The 17789-nt window shown below is 39.7% G+C and overlaps 1 protein-coding gene across 1 annotated transcript in view; it reads left to right on the plus strand.

Moving 5' to 3' along the window:
• Positions 1 to 17492, plus strand: part of C5H14orf132 (chromosome 5 C14orf132 homolog) — a 40497-nt gene extending 23005 nt beyond the window's left edge. Inside the window, exon 2 of the mRNA XM_051621981.1 lies at positions 9345 to 17492. Coding sequence (XP_051477941.1) covers positions 9345 to 9569 — 225 coding nt within the window. The 3' untranslated portion in view covers positions 9570 to 17492. The remainder of the gene's footprint in view (positions 1 to 9344) is intronic.
• The last annotated feature ends 297 nt before the right edge of the window (positions 17493 to 17789 follow it).

A 17789-nucleotide genomic window follows, 5' to 3' on the forward strand; every position in this document is an offset into this window, starting at 1 on the left:
TCAGCTCATGCACTGTTCTGGTGGTGGTGATTTTTTCTGTATCAGAGTTAGGTCAGATTCAGGGATAGCTGTCAAGCTCAGGAACAGTAACATTTCTCTACAGTTGATGTGCTTTCAAACTATTGCTCCAAACACCCTAAGATCCTAAAACACCAGAAGAGTGCGAACTTGCAGCTTCTCTATGGCATGGGAGGCCACCAAATGCTCCATCTCTCTCAACTCTTCCAGCTCTTCAGGCCAGCAGTGATTCTACAGATCAGAATCCACTGAATAAAATAAAAAAAAATACATAAAATTAATAAAATCTATTTTGACTTTATTTTCTTTGTGCCTTGTTCAGCCTTCCATAGCACAGAAATAACTGAAGAAGCTTTTACAGAAAACACATTTGGGTAGGAAAAAATTCATTCCCAAGGAAAGCTATTACATATTCACGTCTTTAATTATCCTGTGCAGCCCCAGCAACTGCAAGAGTACAAAGCACAAATATCAAATTGCAAATAGATGTATAATGAATTATACATTGCTTTGTGCCTATACTGTACATATGTAGGCCACCAAGGAGTGCTTTTTGCCTGCACATATATAGACATGCTTATCTAGACAGAAAATAGCAATGTATAATTTATTACATTTTTCTATAACATGCTCTGAACTGTTTGAACAACCTTAAACATAAGCACACAAACACAGATGGCTTGACTGTCCTTTTTTTGTTTGTTGTGATAAAGATGTCATCAGCTGTTACCTAGTTCAGCCACACTTACTCATCCCTTGGCTGTCTTAGTACATGAGCAAAACCAAGGTTGTGAGAATCTAGATATGTGAGAGCATATGGAATATTTGGCTCTGCTGGGGGCTGTTCTCACACTTAGAAGAAGGTTTCTGCCTCCCGAAAGAGCCACTGAAATGTCCCGTATGGGTGCTCCTATTCAAAGCAAAGTGATCCAGCTTTATTTTAAACCATTTGTGAAAGATTTTCACGCTAAACCTGCTGACTTTGCACCAAAGTGGATGAGAAGAAATACTTGTTACTTCTCTTCCTCGGGCTCTGCTGTGGGAACAGTAAATCCTAGAATACAGCTGAAATAGTTGCCTGATGGCACCGACTTCTTAAGCACTCGAGATTTCCATGTGAGTGAGTGTTTGGTCTCTTTATGACATTAAACTAATTGTTATGTTAGAATAAACTTTTCTTAACACAATGAATACTACCTTTCCAGTGCCAGAAATTTGGAAATGGTTAACATTTTTTTCACCTTCTGATTTTTATTTTCTTCTGTATTGTGTGGTTAGCTCACTCATGAGACAAAAATGAAAGAGAATAGGATTTTTTAAAAGCAAATTGTGTTTTTTCTTCTTCAGCTATAAACCACTGCTGAAGCATTACAGAGTTAAGTTGAGGGGGATGTGCAGTCAATAGGTTGTTTGAGCCATATGTTGAGCCTGATATGCCTGATGGGATCCACATGTATGGCAACCTGCCAGATGTTGGTATTCTATCAAGTGTAGTGTACGTAGTAGGGATAAATTTTGGCAGTCCTTTCTTCCTAGATGCTTTATTTGACCTTGACCTTCATGCCAGCCACTACTCTCCAGGTCTCCAGACATAAAAAAGGCTGACACTGTCTCAGCTTTTTCTCCTTTTTTGGTCCATTTCAACTGTAATATGTTGGGGTTTTGGCTCTCAGAACTGTGTGTCATAACCTAAGTGCCAAATAAGCAAGCAAAATGTTTACAAAAATAAGTCATGAGAGAAACACCTAAAATATTCTGTCAGCATACCTGAGCCCTTCCCCCCCTTTTTTTTGTGAAAATGTAATGCAATATGGGAATGAAAGGAAAAAATAATGGGAAAAAGTGCTGGATGAAAATTATATCTAGCCAAAATTAAATTGCATACATCATTACTAGTTTTTTCTTTCTCTGGAGGAGTAAGATGATGTCCAAAGTGCCACATCCTTCTCAGTCTGGCCCCTAACACCTGCCCCTGGAATTTCTTGTAGTGTTTTTGAGAAGCATCCCAGTTACTGAGTACCAAAGGTTACCGGGATTTACAAAATCACTGCTTTTGCCCATGCCTGAAGTCTAGTGATTTAAACAATTTTTCTTTTGGAACTAGTTCTAGTTTTGAAATTGTGTCATTGTTTCCATTACTAGGAATGGCTGCCAGTTCCCATCCTTCTTCCCCTGGGAATACCCTAAGCTGAGGGAGAAGGAACAGAAGGAAAATCAAAAGAATATGAAGGTCAGCCCCTTTGTCTGCTAACAAGATACCTTGGCCACAACAGAAAATCTGATAATGAGGCACCAACATTTTATCATTAGCATGGCTACAAAGATCATGGTGGAGGAAGGGCTTGTGCAGCCCTTTTTCACTTTGAGAACTGGGATTATGCTTTATTCAGTTTTTACCTAAACATCTGCTCTTGACCTCTGCTTGGTGTTTTTCTATTTACACCCCAGAATTTGACTTTTCACAGACAAAAAGTGTCATTACAAGCAGCTTGTGTTACTCTTCTTTTCCTCTTAGTCCTCTGGCACTTGGAGAGCTCCTAACTCTCCATGTAAGAAATGTCCACTGATGCCATGTAGCTGTGTGCTTGTTTCCAGTCAGTGGTATCACCTCATGTCTTTGGAACAAAGCTGTCCCTGAGACAGTAAAGCATTATGCCTTAGGCACCAGAAAGGATTTTCCAGCCTCATTCAGAGCAGGAGATCAGTTAAATACAGTAGTTTGGCAATAGTTAGGATAATCAGCACCTCTTCCTTGTCGCATGCAATTAAAGAATTTCAACTCAGAAGCTCAGTGTTTGAAGTCTTTCCAGAGCTATGTTCAATATTCAACTCATACAACTTTGTGGGTTGCTCTTATCTCTAAAGGAAGTCCTGTTCTCTCTGAGTTTCCTAGTATGATGATACATGCTGTGAAAAGGTCCTCTCCTTTGCCAGTTTTGAAAACTGTAAACAGATTTGAATAGCTCCTACTTGTGGTAACACTGGTGGTGAGTTTTATAGTCTCCTACTGAGTTTTTCCATATTGATAAATACTTGCCTTTCTGGTTCCCTCTGTGTTTTTTCTTCTCTGTGCATGCTCCTGGAAGCATGAAAGATGTACCTGTGTGTAAATGGGACCCAGGCATCTTCTTTCTTATCATGGTGTCCACAACAGGATATTGTATCAGTTCTATTAGTTATGTTGAAGGTCACCTAGAACAACAGTGGTTGTTCCTGGCACATCCAGGAAGTTTAAGGGATGTCTGCTTGATTGCCCTACATACTTTTGTGTTACTCACCATCTCCTCCAATGTAGAGTATACAGATTCACAATTTAAATTACATGTGACTTAGATTTGTGTGTTCTTCATACAGCTTGTTTGCATTTCTGTTCAATGCTGACAAAGCTTGCTTCTTTCCTTGATACAGCATTGCTGGCACTGGCTGGAAAGACGGGAGGAATTCTTGGGACCAGATAAGGAATGAGAAACTCATGTTTGTATTTGAGACTTGTCAACAATAAAAAAGCTTTTGCTTGTTTTCAGTCTTTCACACTTGGAAGATGAAATCTAACAGCAGTTGGTTGAGGATAATAGTTTAAAACAGCAGGGTTCTTTAAAATAATAAATGCACTAGGAGACACTAGGCAGATGTAAATTGTGGGAATGGAATCACAGTATATTTATCATTAGGACATCTTGGATGCTACCTATGAAGAAATATGGAAGTGAAAAAATCAGAGTGAAAACACCTTCATGCCAGTTATTTACACTGTTTCTTGCAGCTGATTCAGCAGAGTAACTTTCCCCAGAGAGATTCTCCAGTCTCCACAAGGCATGTGCTCGTATAAGGCACCTAGGGCGTAGCTGTGCTTAGCTGAGCTTGGTTTCCTTAGTTAAGGAACTCCAGTCAAGAGCAAACTCAAAATTGAAGTGTCTGCTGCCACATCTTTGAGTGTCTTGGAATAACACCTTTGGATGTTCCTTCCTGCATAGCTAGGCAACTGTTGGTCAAGGCAACTCTTAGTATAGATCAACAGCAAGGCTTAAACTCACACCTTTGGCATCTGATATACTGTTGATAAGGAAAAACTTTGGAAGTGATCTCATCTAAAAGGACAAAGATGGTATCTCTAGCTTAGCGTGAATTGGGAAAGCAGCAGAGGAAGTAATACACAAGTCCTAGGAATATAAAAAATTGGAAGAAAAGCAGAGATTGATAGAATTAATACAATAGAGAGGTTTTAACAAGATTACAAATAACAGGCAAAATCCTGGTGCCTCCAAGTTAGAGTGAAAATTTTCCATTGCCACTGGAAGGATAAGCATTTTGAAAACTACATTTTAAAAATAAGCAGCTGTTTTTTCTAAGCTTCTCAACCTGAGACTGTGACTTCAGGGTGAAGCTGGGATCTGAATTAAGTCAAATGAGAATTTGAAGTTAACTGAATGAAGCATTTGCATGGATCCTTCCGCTTCAGAATTAGACCTATTTAATTAAATTAAAGAGGATTGCCTTAGGTGCCCTTTAATTTTGGTTGTGTGGGGGTTTAATGTGTTTAAACTAATCCACTTGTAATGAAAATGGAATAACTATCCTGATTGTCACTGTGTACCCAGTCTTTGCCTTGTAAATAGTAGGGTGATACTCTAGCAAATAATGGACAGAAGAACTTGTTTCTCTCGATATTACCAGTAAATAAATAGTAGCCAGGATGTGTTAATTTACATAAAAGTGCATGCTTTAGATGAGGAGAATATATATATGCATGTTTCTGTGATACATTAGAGAATTACTCTGGGGAGAATATTGATCATGTGAGCTATATCTTTAGTGCAAAATGGTTATTTAAAAAGAGCTAAAGGATTAAAATGTGGTTATCATGCTTTTGTGAATCTGTATATTGCTGCCATATTTTTTTTGCAAACATGTTAGATTGATTTTTGATTGCAGCTAGAAAGTTTTCAGACACAAATATGCACCGCAGTGACCACATCCTGCCAGGACAGTAGGAAATAATAATTTCATTTTATGTGTTCAGAATAAGCCATCATGTAAAAATATGCTATCTAAAATTTTACCAAAAAGAAACATTGAAAAATTAGGTATTCTGAAGAAACAAGAGGGATTTTATAAAACAGCATCTGAGCTGGGATGACATTTCATCTCTCAGCATTCCATTCCCAGAGCAGGGTGTGATGAGTCCAGGGCTAAGATACAGCACATCTGTTAAAACCACTGCTGAAGTTTCCTAATTTCTGGAAAATAACTACTAGAAGATTCAGCTATGCTTTCAAATCTCTATGCCAAGCCTGAGTTCTCAATAAATTATCAGGAACTAAGTGTTGCACTTCTCCAGCTGACTATGAAAAGATAACAAACATCTGATTCTCAAAGAATCAGAGCAACGTTATTGCGAAGTGATGGATTTTATTTTATGCTACTGAAGAAAGCTGTCATTTTTAGAATATCTGTGACATGTACCCGACATGTTGTTTTTCCTTCATATTAATAATCTTGGTTATAAAATAGGATTTTCCTGCTAACTGGAAAGTGTATCACTTGTATAATTCATGACCCTAAAGCATCCTTTTGGATGCCAGCAGGAGGTAGTCAGCTTACTGGGTGTTCTCATTACCACTTGACATTTTGCTGTTTGGTTTTCTGCCTTTTGCTGCCTAATGATTTGAATTCTTCCCTCACCAGTCCCTGAAGCCACCTAGAGAGTGACATACTTGACAATATCGACATAGTCACTAGGGAAAGGGTTTCATTTCCAAACATTGCTACAGCATTCCCCCTCACCATCTGCTCCTGCCCTGTCCCTCACTATTATTTTCTCCAGTTAACCCTTTGCTCTGGCCTCTTTGCCCAGAGATCTCAGGGAGGGTGGCACAGGCTCTCCACAGCTTTCCCTGAATGGTACAAACCCTCTGAGACTAAAACAGACCACAGATCACTGTGATGGCAGTGACATGGGTGAAGTTTTTGGCTGATGAAATTTGGTGTATATTGGCTTTGTAGAGACACAGACTGAAAAATGGAGCAAGCACAGAAAGCATTGCAGGCTTTCCATCCTTAGCCTACTGTTTATCGTAAGCAGCTCACATCTCCCATTAGTGTCAGGTCTGGATGTCTCACAGCCTTTAATGTAATATCTCAAATAAGACTGCCGAGGGAAGATACTGTACCTTTTGGGAGAACTAAGACATAAAGACTGACTGAGGACTAGATTCATCTCACTGCAGCTAATCTACCAAAAAGATAAATTGCCACTTGATATTAATCATCTATGCTTCCCTCTTTCCAGCAGAGAGGCAGGCATATCTCCCAAGGATGATTTATATGACTCTAATGACTGGGCAACCCTTGCTGTTAAGTGGTAGTAAGAGGCCAGATTAAAAAGGCTCAGCTTTAGATGAGCTCAGGTGGAGGCTGAGCAAGTTCATGGTAGGAAAATTCTTTGTGAGTTATTAAGTCCATAGCAATAGCACCTGGCTTGCTGGAAACAGTTGGAGGCTGTGAGTTCTTAAGGGGTTGTATCAGACCTGCTTGTTCAGTTGTGCTCACTCTTTCCTAAGCATCTATTTATGGCCACTGCTAGAGCTTACACTCAAGGGAGATGGGCTTTCTATCTGACACCATATGGCCATTCCTGTGCTCTGTGTGAGGTCATTTTAGCAGTGAGAAGGAGGGAAATACGTATTTAGAAAGAGACAATTTCTGCAAATGGGAAGCTGGCAATAAGGTTTATTTCCAGATCTGTGGTGAAGAGCTACTGACCTACAAATGGAAAAACTGGAACTCAGTTCCACAGAAAAAGCCTGTGCCAGGTGCTGAACGTCAGTGCTTTTTATCAGGTCACCACAAAATTCAGATGAGCTGTTTCACCATGTGTTCCCCTCAGATGGTTCAAACAGCTTGTTTGATCCTTAGACAGAACGAGGAGGTTCAGATCTGCAGTGTGGTGTGTTGCTGTTCTGCTACCCGAATGCTCCCTGCCTCTGTGACAGCACCAGGTGGACTAACAGGTTGGAAGCTTGTCACTTCAAATAACCTACTGAGGGCACAGAGTATGTGGTCCAAAAACCAGGTGTCACTCCGTAAAACAGTGCTTGTGATTTCCCACTGTGTGGGGCACAAGCACAGGCATGTGTGCCTCTACATTTTGGATGGTTGCTCCAGGTGAAAGACTTTGCAGAATTGACTGTCCTAAATGCTGATACCCTTAACATGATCAGCTAAGGAGGCAACCACCTCAGACTGAGAATTTTGCTGCCAGTAAGGTGAAAGTGTACCTGTCATTTCCTGCAAAGATCATTAGCTAGTGTCTCCTTAACTTTTAAATGGCAACATCATTGCATAAATATTCTTATTGCGTTTTATGGCAATCTCCACATAAAAAGAAATCCTGGTTAACTGAGCAATGTTTTCCTTATCAAATCCCAAGACATAAAAATAGCTGATGGAACTGGATTCAAAACATCAAGCTAGGCTTGTGAAGTGGAAGCTTTTGTCTTTTGAAAACACACTCAGTGGTGAAAGTGGCTGCAAAAATCTTCGATGCAGGGAGAATGTATCAAATTTGACTTTGCAATTTCCTGTTTGGTTTCTTGCAAACTGCTTTTGTCTAATAATATTTAATCTCAAAGATAATTTAATTTAATATGGATTAGGTACTATGACATATCCATTGTGTTCTTTCATCATTCTCTGTTTCATTTTGAATGTGACATGGTATTTTCCAGTACAGATGAAATTTGTTCAGGAGTCAGCTATGAAAGAGAGTTGGTCTTTTATAGGTCTGTAAAACGTTATGGATAGCAAGCAAAATATTTTAGTTTATTCTCAAGCTTCTCAAATTCATTGCTCTAATTTGTAGATTCCAGCCACCACTGTGGAGAGGAGAGGTGGTTTATCCTCAGATCCTGTCCTGTTTAAGCAGCCTCCACAGCACAGCTGCATACAACCAGGAGAGGTGTTCTTTGGTACCAAGGGGTGGGGTTACTAGGACAGTCAAAATGTGATGCAGGAGTTGAAGGACAGGGTGTTAAAGGAGACTGATTTTTCAGCCCAGTGATTATTGGGTGAGGTAATTTAGGGCTGATGGTGTTGCAGCCTTCTGTGATGTGGCTAAACAAAGAAGACAGGGATGGTTCCTAGAATCATAGTATCATCAAGATTGGAAAAGACCTCCAAGATCATCAAGTCCAACCATCCACCTTACAACCCCTCACCACTAAACCATCTCCTGAAACACCATGTCTACCCTTTTTTAAACACCTCCAGGGACGGTGCCTCCACCACTTCCCTGGGCTGCCTGTTCCAATGCCTCACCACTCTTTCTGTGAAGAAATTTTTCCTCTGTTCATAGGCCATGGTGAGTTCAACAGTATTGTTGAAGTTATGATAGTACTACTGCTAGTGTAACAGCAGAAAGGCTTTTTATTTTGTTTTTGCAGAGCCAGAGGGTTTCAGCTGTAGAAGAACACCTATTGAGAAAGGCAAAGAATAATAACACCAAAAATCCAAGATCACTTTGGTTTTGTAACCAAAGTAGAGTGTAAAACAGGAGATTGTAAATTGGATCTAAAGGTTGGAAGGTGACAGCAGCAGCATGGAAACCCCTCTGGGGAAGGAAAGGTTAGTTGGTGTTGCAGCAAGAGTGTTTCTTAGTGGGAACATTATCAGATTTTTTTCAGCTTTCCTTGAAGCACTGGAGTTCTGCCAGATCTGAAGGGGCTGTGAAGGTAGGATGCACTGATGATGATACCACACTGCTCGTGGTCTTGCTTCAGTATGTATCAGTTATAGTTTCTGAGCAAAGTCTTTGGCCTTTTACAGGGCAATTCATATGTTTTTTGTATGATCCCTACATCAAGTAAGGGTTCACTTCTGAGCAATACATAAAAGGAGACAAATACTCTGCATCACATCCTTATTGTGATTCCTTGATGCCTTCCAGTGTTAAGACACCATTGCTGGTAGTCACAAAACAATCATGTTGTTGTAGACTTAGGTTTTAGTATGCGAGTGCTTTGTGGATAGCTGTATCTCTACTTTCTACATGCATATAATGCCTTAGGTTGACTTGAGGCCTGCATGCTAGCTCTTCTGTGTATTCCATGTAATATACATAGGTTTTCTGCAATAATACTGATTATAACAGAAGTGGAAGAAATAATGTAAAGTATGTGTCTATGGTATTCCTGATGGGTTAGCACCACGTACATGAAATCTCAGTAATTTTGCAGGTTTGCTACTGGTTACTCTTTTGTAATGACACTGAGACAAAGCAAACACAGATATTGGCCTTCAATCTAATTTTGCCATATCTTTCTTCACAGCTTCCTGTTATGGGAGGAGCCTTTATGGACTCACCCAACGAGGACTTTAGTACAGAGTACTCCTTGTTTAACTCATCAGCCAACGTCCATGCAGCTTCTTCCATGCAGAATCCACCAGAAGAGACATCCCGTTCTTCAAATGATGCCATATTGCTATGGATTGCAATAATAGCAACAATTGGAAATATTGTGGTTGTGGGAGTGGTCTATGCCTTCACCTTTTAGGATGACTGTCACTCCAAACACTGGAAGAGAGGATAACTGCAACAATATTTGTCATGTGTATGTATGTGTGTATATATATGTGTATATCTATATAAATACATATGGATAGGGACTTTGTTGATTACATGCTGCCACAATCATGAAAGTGAAATGCAAGTTAATAATGTCAGATCTTGATGGCAGAAAGTTTGGATGCAATTGCAAATCGTATGGAGGTGAGAGCTTTAATTGGGAACAGAGGCAATACCAGTTTTGTATAGAGGTGTAATAAAAGAGAGACCAATGTGGGTATAGTAAACATAAAGAGAAAGCAAGATCTATATAGAAAGAGCTTATTTTCTACTGTTTAGATTTTTCTAGCAGCTCTTCTGCATTTTGTCAGCTTTTTTTGTGTATTTTTTACTGTGGTATAATGTATGAAGTTGTTCTATGTCATGTTTTCTGGACATCTTAGTTTTCCAGATGGACTAAGTGGTCGGCATTGGCTCAGTTCTGATGAAGTACAAGTTCCTCGTGTGTGAGTCTTGAGCAGGTGCATACACTAGCCTATCTTCAAAAGTCTTAAAGCTGTGATGGGCAGATACACACTATCTAACAGTTGCCTTCCAGTATCAGTTACTGGATCTGGTAATCTACGAATTGATGCTAAGCCTGTCTGCAGGAAGAGGCACAGCTATTGCTAGGGGTGGGTGATCTGCAGTCCTTCTACACATCAGAGTGGGACATGTTAAACCTCGTGTTTCTGTCTAGAGATACTGGATTGCAGCAACAACAGTGGTTTGAGAATGTGTCCCTTACAGGAAACAAAGGCCAAATACCCTGTTTTTCAGCTCATTTCACTGTAATCCAGATTTCCCACAGCAGCTCATGTACTTTCATAAGCTTATTGCTGTATCAAAACAGTGTGGGGAAACTGCAAAGCCTAGTTAACAGAGAATGATGTCTGTAAGAAAAAAAGAATTGCAAGAAAGGTTGGACACTTCTGTGCTCACAAGGGAGTGAATGCAAGAGTCAGGTATGTCCTGGGGTAGAAACAGCACAAAAAAAAAGGTGTTAAGCGACAGATATATAAGTGGTTATATTTCAGTATTAATATGTCTCTGGGTTCTGATGAGGCTCCTACAAGTGATTTTTATCTAGCCTGTTTTAGGTAACAGCTCTAAGTATAATTTGGATTTTTTCTGTTCAGGGACAAAGTTTTCATTGCATTGTTTTCATGAGCAGTTCCTTTTCAAGAGCTGCATCTTTTCAAAACATGTAGCCTTCCTTGTTTCAGAGATTATAAAATCTTGATGGAAGAAAAAAAACAGTCACCCCTGTTGGAAATCTGCCTCTTACCCATTAAAACATAAACACAAATAGATAAAGAATGCACTCTCAGAGTGCAGACACATTCTTCACCTAAGTCTGCATGTACTGTGTAAGTTTTTCTGTCTCATATAGCTACTATCTGAATTCCAGAAACCTTGTCTGCAGGTACAGGGACTATTTTTGACACTTGCCTGCCACTGAGCTTGAGGCTGAACTAAGAGCTGCTGAATTCATACAGAGGTTTGAATTTTCTTCTTTCTTCTCTAAAGATTTTCCTGCAGGGCTGGTGGTCAGTTATTTGAATCAAAGCAGCATGCCCCAAATCAGTGTTGGTAACCACTCAATAGTTGCTGTGTATATTTTTTTTTCGCTGTGAACTGGCGTTTACAGTTGGGAAAGATGAAAACAGAGCTAGCAGGGGGTAGAAAAGAAACTAAGTAATTCTGAAGATAAGAAAAGCAATGACAATTCATAACTGAGCTTCTGTGTGTGTAATTATTTCCCTGTTTGGTGGCAGGATTTTGTGAAGATGGTTGAGGAGAGATGAGATCTTCTCTGATGAGAAGCCCAGTTCTGGAAGATTAGTGGGACAGAAAGCAAATTCTGACTAATAAAATAACTGTAATATTAAAAATGGTACTAAAATTATGATTTTTTTTGCTGGCCTAAAATAGCTCTTTGTTCCTTTAGTGGCAGAGGATAATAAAAAACAGGTGAGCTGCATAAATTGTGTAACTTTCCTGTTCTTACACTCCTCCTTATTCTCGCTGAGCAGAAATAAGCTGTTCAGTAAGGCTGGAAGGCTGCAGAGATGCTTCTGGTGCAGAACTGCACAGGACAATATCTGGTGTACAAACATAGGACCCATGGAAATATGCTTAACGTGGTGTTTTGTTCCCAACCATCTTCTGATGTTCCGTTGCCTTTGTAATTGTATCAATTACTCCTGGACTTTCCTCAGTGTTTCTGTGGGCTCTCTAGCTATGCCAGATCTTGCAATCACTCTTTTTGCTTGAAGAGCAAAACATTCCCACTATGGTTAAAACCATGATGATTGCCCAGTGGGATTATTCTGCTGCTTAATGAATTTGCCAGCCATGTGCTTTGTTTAAATTTCCTAGAATAATAATCTAACTGCAATTTGCAATGTTTGTGTTTCTCTCCCAAGCACCGAGCTTAATTCTTCACCCATTAAGAGTTTCAGAGTAAGGACAACAAAGAAGAACCACTCTGCTGATGAAACCAAGTTACACTTTTGTGTTGTTTTTCCCAAAGAAAGCACCCTGCTTTCATATGAAGTTGATTGTAATAGCAGGAGTGTTGGATAACAGTGACTTCTGCCTCCCTCATCCAGATCATATGTATTTTCATCATTAGAGTCTGAGTTGTCAGGAAGGGCCAGACAGAACTTTAATTAAAGTGACTGGCTTGACCGGGTGGCATGGAAAACTGCGTGCAGGCAGCGAGTGCAGGCATTCATTCCCTGTGTCAGAGTTACACTGCATAGCAACTGTGCAGCTTTTCTGATGAGAAAAAAAAATAGTTTTAGGATGCAGGTACAAGGTTTCTGCATGCGAGAGTCTGTACAGCATATTGTCAGCTGTATAAAGATCCCTAAATTTCAATGGGCAGAGCTAGTTCAAACTCTGATCTACTTTGATAGTGGTGACATGCACAGTATCTTTCTGGATGTTGTGTTCTGGCTTCATCCATTATGACCATTTCCATCTTCTGGGTGGTTAGGAAAGGTTTAAATTCAACCATTGAAGAAGAGGACTTATCCATCATTAAGTTCAGAGAAGCCACAGCTGGGAGTGGAGAAATGGATAAATGGTGGATGTTTCACAGCTACAGTGTTGTGAAATGTGGTACCACTTATGTATGTACGTGTTATACCCTGAACTGTCAGTGCAGCTTGACTTTGAGCACTGTAGTTTCTCCTTTCCTTGGAGCCAGGCAGTTGGATTACTGCTTTCACTCACTGAAGGGTGACCAGGAAGCCCAAACACGTTCCCCAGAGCTATTCTCTGAAGCTTTTCTGTAAAAGTAGAAGAGGGCTTTGTACTCTCCTGAGCACTTCTGTATCAGCATGAGAGCAGGATTCCACTTACAGAAGATCTGTGCTTTAAATAAATGCATCTAGCACAGATAAGTTACAAGATCCTGACTGGAGTTTACTCTGTAGTAGACAAAGCAGAACACTTTCTATATGTAGTGTTAGATCCGTAACTGTAGGGTAAACATCATTGTACAAACACAAGATGTGATGCTGTACGTGCTCTGCAAAGTTATTAATGAGCAGGTAGACAAACTAAATATGTTTCTCTTCTAGCCATGGCCTCTAGGGATCAACAGCAACATATCAATTGAACTGTCTCTTAAGGTTCTTTTTTGTTCTAAGCAGCCAGCAGCTCGACGTGACAGTTGTTTAGCCACCACAGCAGAGACTAAAGGCTGAACAGTTATGGAAGTGGATAAAAATGCACATTAGGTAGGAGAACTGAGTGGGGAAGCCCACACAGATACTCCTGTTAAAATTTTATCTGCAAGGCTAGGAGTCTGTGCTTGTCCACAACATTAACATCCTCTGAAAAGAAAATGAGGGAGAAAGCATGTGTATTTCTGCATCAACACACTTGGAAACCTGAACAACAGATTTGAAACTGATGCAACAAGAATAGCAGAGAGACTCGTCTGCTGCAAATAATGTATTTAGCCATTTGAGTGGGAAAGTGAGCTCATAGGTATCGCAGAAGTTATGAAATCCCCTCTTTACAATTCTTGCTTGCAGTGGCACTTGAGGGCAGTCAGCATTCCACCAAATTGCTGAGCAGCCTGTACTAACAAATCCCAAATTCAGAGTTAATAGAAGCAGCCAGCCATTATAGTCTTATCCGGTACATCCATTTGAAGAGAAAGGAAAAATGTGCCTTTGTGTCTGGGACCAAGCAAAACCAGGAGTCCTTAGTCAGTAGGCTATGAAGTATTTTGTCTGTTATTATAAGCTTTCTTTTTGCTATTCTCAAGCAATTCCAGTTGTTAATATCCTCTTCACATTTCTCTGCAGGCTGCTGAGAGTTATTAATTTCACATAGCTCCCTCCATTTATCCAGTGCAATTTTGCTGGGATTCCTGTGGCTAATCACAGAGCAGAATCGAGAAAATTATTCTTTTTAATGGTGATTTCCATTACTGAGAGAAATAGACAAAAAATCAGAGTCTCAGATCAAAATGCTTCTGTGCTTTTTGAGCATTCAGAGCCCTGGAGAATTGTATTTCATCTGGTTATATGCAGAAGGGAAAAGGGCAGTCAGGTCCCTGCTGATAATGTCAGACATGAGGGCTGTGACAGGCAGAGCTGAGCACTTCATTAGCTCCTGCTCTATCCCTCTGAGCCCTGCTCCCTTTCTGGAACCTCAGCCGGGGATGAGTTAAGTGAACTAACCATAAGGTACAGCATGTCCCTGCTCGTCGTACAGCTTGCTAGTCCTCAGGGAAACAAGTGCATTTATTCTGTTCACAGAAGAAGAGACAAAGATCAATGTTCTGGGTGTAGCATTATAGGTATCCACATTCTACTGTAAGATAAAGATGGGGATGTTTTAACATGCAGTTTGTCCTTTGCCCCTGACCTGTGAACATACTAAAGAAAGCACAGAATTACAGAACCACAGAATCATCATGGTTGGAAAAGGCCTCTAAGAAGAAAGCATCCTGAGGCCTTAAAGTTTCCTACTGCCCTTGATCTGACACTCGCCTTTTGTGTTTTCTCATGCAGCCCCTCTTTGCCTTTTACTTTGTCTTTCCAACTTGAAACAGTGAAAATGAAGTCATCACAATCCTGTTCTCTGGACATGTACAGAAGTCCCAACAGCATGTAGGGAAGCCCTAACAGCTAAGGAATAACTCTGTCTCATTTTAGTTTTGGCCCTTCAGGCACAAAGAAGGAGGAAAGTGTCCAATTATCTACCCAGCAGTCTCCAAGGAAATATGTGCCTTTGCTGAACAAAATACTTGGCAATTTTATCTCATTCTGGCCTGTACCAGAGTATGTACACCAAGACAACATGACCAGATCTCTTGCTGTAACCTGTTTTAGGAATTACAGCAACAGAGCTGGGAACTGGAAAAGAAAACAATCCTGATAGCACAAACCTGTCACATGTTGAATCATCTCAATGCCTCTGAAGGCAGGTTTGCCTGAGTGTCGTAAGCAGACTTGATCTGTTGGTATGAAGGCAAATGCCCTTTTGTATGAGCACAAGTGGTGTCTCCATCTTTTTGGGAAGTCTTGGGAGAATTGTGTCACCCATTTTGTTTTTCCTGTGTAGGCTGCTAGTGAAAAGATATTTTTCAGTTGTAGAAAATACTAAAAAAACTTCCCATGTTGGTAGAATACATGCAAGATTTACCTTCCAAAGCTCTGCTTAGTCTCCCTGCAAGAACAAAAAACCCTAGGTTTCTTAAGCATGGAATGTTAATCAGTGAATTATCATCTGTACAGTAACATTACTTCATTTTAATGAAGTGCTTTATGGCAGTAGGACTTAAAGGGGATCTTACTGTTATGCAGATTTTAAAAAGGCTGAGGACAGACAAGTAACTTCTCAAGAATGTCTCAGAAGTCACCACCTGGTCCTCATTCCTCCCTAAAGTACCCTGATGTGAACTCACATTCACCCCTTTAAACACCTTGTCACCACCGTGTGTCTCTATGTCTTCATTTTATTTCTCCCCTTATCTTCTCTGCATTCTTTCCATTCCCTGGTATCAGAGCATGTGAGCATATGGAAGCCAGCAATGTTAATCAGCCCTTCTTAATCATCTCCTTGACTGACCCTCACTGACAGTAAGGTCCCTGATCAGTAAGGACTTAGCACAGTAAGTGCAAAGTTCAGTGATATAAAGTCTCCTTCTGTATTAAGATCTTGATCATTATCTGCCTTAGCAAACTGCCAAGTTCTTCCCCCGAACAGAAGAGTAAGATGTGGCCATGAAGCTTGATAACTGTGTTGTCAGTGAATTTTAGAAATTCAGATTTTATAAATATACTGCACTGTTCTGCAGCTGCATTTGCTGCACTTTCCTCAACCCATATTTCTTATTCTCAGCAAATCAGAGTCAGTGGTAATGAACCTGGGGTAGGGCAAGGGGAGTGAGAGTGCCATACACAGGAGACTTATAGGGTCAAGGCCATCAAGCACTAGCCTAATTCAGTGAACTACAATGTGCTACACCATGGGTATTTCAAGTCTAGTCATGGCTGGAGTTCTCAGATGCATGGCCAAGCTGCTATAGCCAGATTGTGCATTTCTAAATCTTGTGAACAAAAAAAGGTGTATTCCTTGGCCAGAACAGAGATTGCTGAACAGCCTCCCTCCCAGATCCTGCTTGTTCTGGTATTGTTTTGGGAGCTTCCTGAGCTGCAGTCACTAGGTGATGTCACATTTCCAGAGGAGCTCAGTCCCACTAATGAGTGAATAAGATTGAACTGTTTACAGATCTAGGCCTAAACTCTTTTCAATTACTGCCTTCATATGGATGATGGAAGTTCCTGAGCCTGCAAGCTGCTCTATCCAGAGGGACCTTTGCCTCCACCTGGAGTCAACTGGATTAATAACACTTTTACACTTCCGAAATCTGCTTCAGTGAATCAACTTGCAGGACTAGCTCTGGGTTGCCAGAGTTTTATTTTAAATATATCTAAAGATGTCCATAATTTCCTAATAAAAGAAAAATTAAGTATAACACTGTATTTTTTTTAATGAGAAGGTAATTAAAAATATTCCTGAATTATTTTGGTAGATAGAAGGGTATATAATGTAGCAAACAGTTGCACTATTTTTTCTATTCTCTGAGCACCCAACCTGAGAAACATTTGTTCTTTCCCCAGTAAAAACCTCTTTAAGTTACAAAATTATGACGTTTGGAAGGAGTGGAGTGCAAAGCCTTGATGAAATTTTAAACTAATGTAAATAAATCCAGTAGCTAGCTTTGTGAGGTAGCCTATAATATTAGTTTTCAGTTATCTCAAAATTGCCTAATTGTTGTGTTATTTCCCCAAATAATCTAAATACTGGCAATTCTGAAAGCATTTGTACTTCACACAAAATTGCAGTCATGGAAATAGCATCCTTCAGTTCATGAAAAACAGCTTCACAGGAGCCCTTTAGTATGCACTGTTATTTTTCTCAATAATCCTTGTCAGCCTAAATCTCTTGTGCTTTTTCTCCTCTACCCTATTTTGTACATTAACAGGTTTGCAGGGTTTCTCTGTATTGTTTTTGTAATATATGGGTTGGTTTAAAGAAAAACCTTTACTCTTGTTATAATTGTTCTTGAAATGTGAATCTCCATCTGTAAAGAGAAAAAAAACAAAACCAAAACCACTTTAAATGTCCTCTGTTTTATCTAAGTTTACTGTAATAATAAGTTCAGTTAAAAGAAAGGTATTATTTTAAGCTCTTGTTAAATTATTTTCCAGTTACTGACTGCTTTCATGATGTGTGTACTGGTTCATTCTTTTACTATGGTGAAAATGACAACTTTTGTTAATATCAGATGAAAACTGTGTTTCTGGATAAAGTTCTTCAAATTGATGTCAGCATATGATTTTTCATTTTATTCTTAGTTTGCTTGAAAATATTTAGAAGTCTAGAAAAGCAGTTACTTAATTATTACCTCCAGTGACACACTGACAACAATAATTTCTTGTAATTTACAAATCTGCAGGATTTGTCAGCCTTTGGAAAGCATCTCTGTTGGCATAAACATAACACTATGACTGTTTCTACAGAAATTGATTCACCTGCTCTTGAAAGCTCTGGAAGTGCCTCAGCACATCTTGGAGCCAAAAAAAAAGAAGTCTCAACTTCTTCAAACATAAGCTCAGAAACCCTTATTCCATGA

This window comes from Apus apus, chromosome 5 (assembly GCF_020740795.1).
Source record: "Apus apus isolate bApuApu2 chromosome 5, bApuApu2.pri.cur, whole genome shotgun sequence".
NCBI lineage: Eukaryota > Metazoa > Chordata > Aves > Apodiformes > Apodidae > Apus > Apus apus.